We start from the raw sequence: 8,756 nt of genomic DNA on the forward strand, positions 1-8,756 counted from the left end.
AAGTTTATATCGTTCAGCCTTAGCTTTTAATACTTCTGTTTTTGCTTTGGATGACTCTGTCCTTGCACTCATTTATTCACACCATTGACTCAATGCATATTCAAGTATTACTAGTCTTGAATTCTTTGCTTCTTTACGTCTACTCTCACTTGAAGATCCTTTTTGTTTTCTTTTATTGCCAACATCATCGGCATTATCTTTATAAATGACATCAGAAAGAAGCATACCTCTTGAAAAAAAGTCATTCTCTATTTGTTTCTCTTTATCAGAATTTGGAGGCTCTTGAGTAGAAGCATGACTTAATTTACCAGTTGCAGTGCTAGAATTAAATATTTACACCAAAATATCATAGTCATACACACACACTCTGATACTCTCCCTTGCTCACTATATGTTCACACGTTATCTTTCATGCCTCACTCATTACAACTTTCACACATTTTTTTATAAGTCCTTACTTAACAACAACACACATACTCTTAAACTCTCGGAGAAAGTGTTTAAATTTGAATAAGAAAACTTGAAATTTTGGAATCTTTAAAAATTTTTTAAAATGGTAAAGAGGAACGTTTTAGTAGAAAATCATATTGTGAGACATCTTGATTATTTTAAATATGTAAATATTTTAAATTTTTTATGTTAAAAAATAAAATTTAATATTAATATTAATATTAATTTTTAGGTAACTTATTATAGTTAGGGACGAATTTATGCATAAGCCAGTGGGGGCAACTGCCCCCAGTCAAATTTCAAATAATAGAGAGTAGTTCTTAGTGAAATGTCAAGATTGCCCCCATTATATAATTACTTTTGCCCCCAGCCCCAACCCAAAGCCCCAAATCCCTAAACTGTTCTTCTTCTCCCTTTCTCTCCAAATCCCTAACTACTCCAGCCTCTGCCCTCCAACCTCCAAGCCCCAGAATTATTGCCGCCAGGCGCCAAACCATTACTCCGCGTTTCTGCCGCTCCGTGGCTCCGCCAGTGTGGGCTATGTGGCAGTGTCACTATCTCCCTGTCACTCTGCGTTTTTGCTCCCCACGACTCCTTGTATCGCTGCGATTCTCCCACATGGCTCTGTCCTCCGTCGATTTCTCCTTGCATCGCCTCCACGCCTCGTCTAGTGGTTCTCACTTCTCATGTTCTACCTTCTTTTGCGTCACTGCTTATGATTTGTGTGGATCTGCTGCTGTGTTCCTCTTCTGTGTTCCTTCCTTTGGCATTCAGCAATTCGGTATTTGATTCTGCAGTTCTTCCTTCTTCTTCAACAAACATCAATTTCTTTTGTACTTCTTGAGTTCTGGCTGACTGGTTCTTCTTTTCTATTCTACAATCCTCTTTTCTGTTGCCGCTGGCGCTACACCGCTACTAGGTCATCCTCCTGGAGTTTAGTTTGCCTCTTGGTACATGATTGGAAACACAAATCAACCTATCAACTTATTAAGAGTGGTAAAAAACAAACAATTCTCAAGTCTACCCTGTAACCAATTAATTATAGCATATGTATGTTATAAATAAATAAGCTTTTGGGGTGGGGAATGGCCGAATGGGGATTTAGAATAAAGGAATGATTTGTGACTGAATAAGAATCAATAGTTAAGAATCAATAGGTCTTAGGTAAGGTGGTATTGTGTTGGTTTTCTTGTTAAGTTGAAATAAGAAATTATGAGCAACTAACCAAATTCATTATGTTAATTGAGATTCAAGTTCTGTTATAGTGTTATATTTTTATGTGACTGAATAATAATCAATAGTTAGCACATAGTTCATATACTTAATTCACTTAGTTGCTTCATTCATTTTTTCGCTCATTTCTTTCATTGTTTGATAAATGATAATTTGATATAGTTGGTTTAGAAATTGTGGATTTGTTCTAAATTTTTGATGTAATTGATACTTTAGTTTCATTAACCACCCTTGGCTTTGGTGCCTGTACTTGGCATAATTTTACAAATCACAAGTGATGAAGTGCCATACAAATTTAGAAATTCTATTTTATTTAATTATCATCGCTAACTATGTACTCTAACACAGGCTTTAACAAAATAATAAATGATCATATATGTATGCCTCTCTGGGCTCTAGCCCTCTTTGATATCATAACTTGATTTTGTAGAGAATTTCAACCAAGACAAACATCATTTAAATCATAACTTGATTTTGTGATTGAATTTGTTCTGATGTAATTGATACTTTAGTTTCATTAATTTGTTTGTTAATTATTTTTGTGTATTGAGTTATTTTGAATTAGAAATTTGGGATATTATTAGTTAATAGCTTGGTGCTGTTGTTAATGGATCAATTTTTTATTTATAGTTTTATGTTGAACTTCTCAATTTGAGAAGAATTGTAAATTAATTTTATTAATTAATTAATTTAGGTTTATAATTTTATTCTATTAGTAATGGAGAAATATTTCAAAAGAACTTCTTCATTGGAGATTGGATCCCAAAACAATTCATCGACCTCTTCTAACAAGAGGAGGTTTTTAGAATTTATAGTAGAGAGTCTCATAGCAGATCTAGGACAACGACCAAAGATTTTAAGTTATCATCCGAATGACAGAGACAAAGTTAGATGTGCATATTTGTAAAAAGGTCCTTGTCAACCAAGGACTCATGATTTTTCGCAAACTGCATGTGGTTCTTCTTTTTGAAGATTTAATCCTAGTTGGTTTGATGATTATGGCAATTGGTTAGACTATAGTATATCAAAAGATGCTATTTTTTTTGTCTTTGTTGTTATCTTATAAAACTTGAGAATGAAGGTGGTGATGCTTTTGTAACCAATGACTTTTCAAATTGGAAAAAAAAAAGAGAGATTACAAACTCATGTTGGGATTCATGATAGTGCTCATAATCAAGCTTGGAGAAAATGTGAAGCACTAATGAAGCCAATACAACACATTAGTACTGCTATTGAAAAACAATCTGAGCAGGCTAAAAAGAATTATCAAATTCACTTGACAGCCACAATTGATTGTTTTAGATTTCTTTTACGACAAGGATTGCCCTTTCGTGGTAATGATGAGATAGATGATTCTGTTAATCAAGGAAATTTTTTGAAACTTCTAAACTTTCTTACACAACATAATGAAGAGATTAATCGTGCTTTTAAAAATGCTCGTGAAAATCTTAAACTAAGAGCTCCCTCAATTAAAAAAGATATTGTAAGAGCGGCTGCAAGTGAAACGACAAAAGCTATTGTAAATGATCTTGGGGATGAATTGTTTGCTGTTTTGGTTAATGAAACTTGCGATATTTCTATTAAGGAGCAAATGTCAGTTTGTTTAAGGTATGTGAATAAAGAAGGGCAAGTTAGGAAGCATTTTCTTGGTCTTGTTCATGTTTCTAATACTAATGCTTTATCTCTAAAATTAGCATTGGAGTCATTATTAGAAATATATAATTTAAGTTTATCAAGAGTACGTGGCCAAGGATATAATGGTGCAAGTAATATGCAAGGAGAATTTAATAGTTTGAAAACTTTGATATTGAAAGAAAATTCTTATGCTTTCTATGTACATTACTTTACCTACCAACTTCAGTTAGCTCTTGTAACGGTTGCAAAAAAACAAGTTGAAATTGCTTTGCTTTTTAATTTGTTAACCAATTTGTGCAATGTTGTTGGAGCTTCGTGTAAACGAAGAGATATGCTTGGTGATAGTCAAATGACTAAGACAATTGAAGCATTACAAAGTGGAGAAATTTCTAGTGAACGTGGTTTGATCAAGAAATAGCTTTGAAAAGAGCTGGAGATACTAGATGGGGTTCACACTATGGAACTATACTTCGATTAATTTCTTTGTTTCCTTCCGTGGTCAATGTTCTTGAATATATTGAGGAAGATGGAAATAATTCAGAATAAAGAGCTGAAGTATGTCATTTATTGAATGTCATTCAATCCTTTGAATTCATTTTCAACTTGCACTTGATGAAAAATATCTTGGGAGTTACTAATGAATTATCTCAAGTGTTACAAAGAAATGATCAAGACATTGTAAATGCTATGGCATTGGTTAAAGTGTCTAAGCAACGCTTGCAAACTATAAGAGATGATGGTTGGTCTCTTTTACTTGATGAAGTCTCATTGTTTTGTGACAAACATAATATTACCATTCCAAAAATGGATGATACATTTGTGTCACAAAGAAGATCAAGACGCAAAGCTCAAAAGATCTCAAATTTGCATCATTTTCAGGTTGAGATATTCTATCAAGTAGTTGATAGACAACTTCAAGAACTCAACAATCATTTTACAGAGGTGAATACTGAATTGCTTCTTCGTATAGCTTGTCTGAATCCAAGACACTCATTTCTTGCATTTGATAAGGAGAAATTGATCCAGTTAGCTCAATTCTATCCATTAGAATTTTTTTCTACTTAACTTTTGGCACTTGATAGTCAACTTGAGAATTTCATATTAGATGTGCGTTCTAATAATCAATTCTCAAACTTGAATGGGATTGGTGCTCTTTCTCAGAAATTGGTTGAGACTCGAAAAAATATTATTTATCCATTAGTGTTTCTTCTTTTGAAGTTCGCTTTAGTTTTGCCTGTAGCAACTGCATCAGTTGAAAGAACTTTTTCTGCTATGAACATCATAAAGAGTCGGCTTCAACTGTATGGGAGATGAATTTTTAAAAGATTGTTTAGTGACATATATAGAAAGAGAGATATTTGATTGTATTGACAATGAAAAGATTATTCAATCTTTTCAAAATATGAAACCCAGAAGAATGGAATTTTAAATTATTTACTATTGTAAATTATTTTATTGTTTTAATTTGTTAGTTAAATAATTTGAGGAGTAATCATATTTTATAATACTATAGTATAATTATAAAATTATTATTATACTATATATATTTTGCCCCCATTGATAAAATTTTTTGGATCCGTCGCTAATTATAGTGTTAGTATATTGCAAATATTAGTAATGTTAGTAAAGTTTAGTATTATGATTTAGATAATGTGATTTAGTTAAATTTATTAGTTATTAATATTTTATAATAATATTATTAATTTATGATCTGCATTTTTTAAAATTGAAATATAAATAAGTTATACTTTATTTTGTTAATTTGAGCTCTTTATTTTTAGAAACTAATTTATGAAGAATAGATAAATTATTTTTTTATAATAACTAAAGTTCAAATTAATTAGGATTTTTATATAATTTTATTATAATGAGATCTCTTGAAAAAAATAAAATAATAATAATAATAATAATAATAATAATAATAATAATAATTATTATTATTATTATTATTATTATTATTATTATTATTATTATTATATTGATATTTTATTTTTAGCCGCTTTAATTAAAATAAATATTTGTTTAATAATATTATTATCAAGTTCAAAATCTGTCGGTACGAGTAAATATAGTATTCTTCGGTGAACTTAGCTTTGCTAATGCGTCATCATATATCTTCTATCCTTACGTTACTAATGTCATTTATATTAGTAACTCATATATATTATTACCTGTGTTTTAATATATTCAGTTTTCATGATTATCCGTTTAAGATATTTATAACTTAAATTTCTAACTCAATAGCTTAACTTAATGACACATGGCCCCTTTTGGCAGGTGCTTGATAAGCGGATAATTTATACGCTTTTTGGCATTGTTTTTAGGTAGTTTTTAGTATGATCTAGTTACTTTTAGGGATGTTTTCATTAATTTTTATGCTAAATTCACATTTCTGGACTTTACTATGATTTTGTGTGTTTTTCTATGATTTCAGGTATTCTCTGGCTGAAATTGAGGGACCTGAGCAAAACTCTGATAGGAGGCTGACAAAGGACTGCTGATGCTGTTGGAATCTAACCTTCCTGCACTCAAAATGGATTTTTTGGAGCTACAGAACTCCAAATGGCACGCTCTCAACGACGTTGGAAAGTAGACATCCAGAACTTTCCAGCAATATATAATAGTCCATACTTTATTCAAGATTTGATGACATAAACTGGCGCTCAACGCCAGTTCCATGCTGCATTCTGGAGTCAAATGCCAGAAACACGTCACGAACCAGAGTTAAACGCCCAAAACACGTTACAACTTGGCGTTCAACTCCAAGAGAAGTCTCAACTCGTGGATAGATCAAGCTCAGCCCAAGCACACACCAAGTGAGCCCCGAAAGTAAATTTATGCATCAATTACTTACCTCTGTAAACCCTAGTAACTAGTTTAGTATAAATAGAACTTTTTACTAGTTTATTATATATCTTGAATTGTATTATTCAATCTTTGGACGTTTAGTTCTTAGATCTGGGGGCTGGCCATTCGGCCATGCCTGGACTTTTCACTTATGTATTTTCAACGGTGGAGTTTCTACACACCATAGATTAAGGGTGTGGAGCTCGCTGTACCTCAAGTTTTAATGCAATTACTACTATTTTCTATCCAATTTGATTTATTCCTGTTCTAAGATATTCGTTGCACTTCAACTTGATGAATGTGATGATCCATGACACTCATCATCATTCTCACCTATGAACGCGCGTGACTGACAACCACTTCCGTTCTACCTTAGACTGGGCGTATATCTCTTGGATTCCTTGATCAGAATCTTCGTGGTATAAGCTAGAATTGATGGCGGCATTCATGAAAATCCAGAAAGTCTAACCTTGTCTGTGGTACTCCGAGTAGGATTCTGGAATTGAATGACTGTGACGAGCTTCAAACTCCTGAAGGCTGGACGTTAGTGACAGACGCAAAAGAATCACTGGATTCTATTCCAACCTGATTGAGAACCGACAGATGATTACCGTGCTGTGACAGAGCATTTGGACCATTTTCACTGAGAGGATGGGATGTAGCCATTGACAACGGTGATGCCCTACATACAGCTTGCCATAGAAAGGAGTGATGAAAAACTAGAAGGAAGAAGTAGGAAAGCAGAGATTCAGAAGGAACACAGCACCTCCACACACCTATCTGAAATTTTCACCATTGAATTACATGAGTAACTTTATCTTTATTTTCTATTTATTTTATTATCATTATTTAAACCAATAATCTCTTAATCCATTTAAATCCGCCTGACTGGGATTTACAAGATGACCATAGCTTGCTTCATACCAACAATCTCTGTGGGATCGACCCTTACTCACGTAAGGTATTACTTGGACGACCCAGTACATTTGCTGGTTAGTTGTGCGGAGTTGTGACTAAGTGTGATTCACGTTTGAGAGCGCTACCAAGTTTTTGGCGCCATTGTTGATGATCACAATTTCGTGCACCAGTGCTCCTCTTTCATTAACACATTATCATCATCATTCTTTCTTATCTTCATTACATTCTAACCAAACCAGGAAAAGAAAGAAAGTGACCGTGAGAGAGAATGAGAAACCATGAACACTGTATCCTTTCAATCTCGATTTTTTGTGAATCGTAACTCCAATGAAAAATCTAATCTGATTAAAGAGTTCGTATATTTTTCCTTTACATGTTGACATCAGTTTTGTTCGGAAGAAATTGATGGTGGAGTTTTTTTCAAATTTGCATGGTTCGACCTGTTGGTGTACTAGAAAACATAGCCGATTTTTGATGTTTTCTTCTTCATTCATTTAGTAAGAAAGCTTCTCTAAAGTTTCTACTATTTTGATTTTATATAGAGGTAGGGTTATGGAAAATTTTCACCGATTAAATTTGTTTTAGTTAAGTGAATTGATGTTGTGATTGATTATTGATTGAATTTATATTTAATTTTTGTGATATATTGATGAATTTGTAGAATTCATGATTCGATCATGATGAGGCCAGCAGGAACCGAATTATTTGATGAAATTGGGAGCTGGGATATTGTTGAGAAACATTAGAAATTGATGAGATTCAATGGTCGAGAGATTAACTGAGAAATGGCGAAAAATCGGTAACCGTGAAGTTTAAAAACATATTAAAAATTATATATTTTCAAACAGATTTTAATAAAGGATTTTTAGGTTCAAAGGGCTATGATTGTTACCATCATAATATTATTATTTTGAGAAATAAAATTGTATTTTGATAAAAGTTGAGATTGATTTTGTAAAAATATAAATTTCAGGGTATTTTGAACAAAAAATAAAAGTTTCGGAGTAAACCGGATATTTTATAAGAGTTCAGTGTTATTTCTAAAAAATAGAAAATTAAATTAGTAATTTTTCTAAATATGAAGTTAAAAATAGTAATTTTATAAAATGTTGGGTTATAAGTAAAATATTTAAAAAGTTTTAAGTTAGAATATAATTTCTAAAAGCTTCAAGAATAGGACGTTAATAAATAGGTTTTGATATAAAAAAATTAATGCTAACACTCTTTTATTATAAATACTAGCTTACTTGTATCAATATAATATAGTAGTATTTTATTTTAAAGATATTATTTTATTTATGATATAGTAAAAGGATAAGCAGAAAAATGTCCTAAAAACTTTAGAAAGACAAATATAAATTAAAAATCTTTTATTTTCTTTCCACAAGATACTTAGGGAAATGTGAGAGAATAATGCGAAGTTAATTTATATTGTGGAATGATAAGAAAGAAAAGAAGAAAAAAAAGAAATGAAAAGAAAAAGATTAAAGAAATCTATACAGTAGAGTAGAGAGCAAAGACTAAAAGAATCTAAAGAAGCTCTGCTACAGGAGAGTAGAGAACAGAAAAGAAAAGAATATATTGATTAAAAGAATATCTGCCACAGGAGAGTAGAGAGCAAAGACTAAAAGATTCTAATGAATCTCTGCCACAAGAGAGCAAAACACAAAAAA

General features: G+C 31.7%; 1 protein-coding gene across 1 annotated transcript; it reads left to right on the forward strand.

The window, feature by feature from the left end:
* The first annotated feature begins 2,785 nt into the window (after positions 1–2,785).
* LOC114924254 (uncharacterized) lies at positions 2,786–3,736 on the forward strand. The gene has a single exon (XM_029288168.1). The coding sequence runs from the start codon at positions 2,786–2,788 to the stop codon at positions 3,734–3,736; it is 951 nt and encodes a 316-aa protein (XP_029144001.1).
* The last annotated feature ends 5,020 nt before the right edge of the window (positions 3,737–8,756 follow it).

Source organism: Arachis hypogaea, chromosome 7 (genome assembly GCF_003086295.3).
Source record: "Arachis hypogaea cultivar Tifrunner chromosome 7, arahy.Tifrunner.gnm2.J5K5, whole genome shotgun sequence".
Classification (NCBI taxonomy): domain Eukaryota; kingdom Viridiplantae; phylum Streptophyta; class Magnoliopsida; order Fabales; family Fabaceae; genus Arachis; species Arachis hypogaea.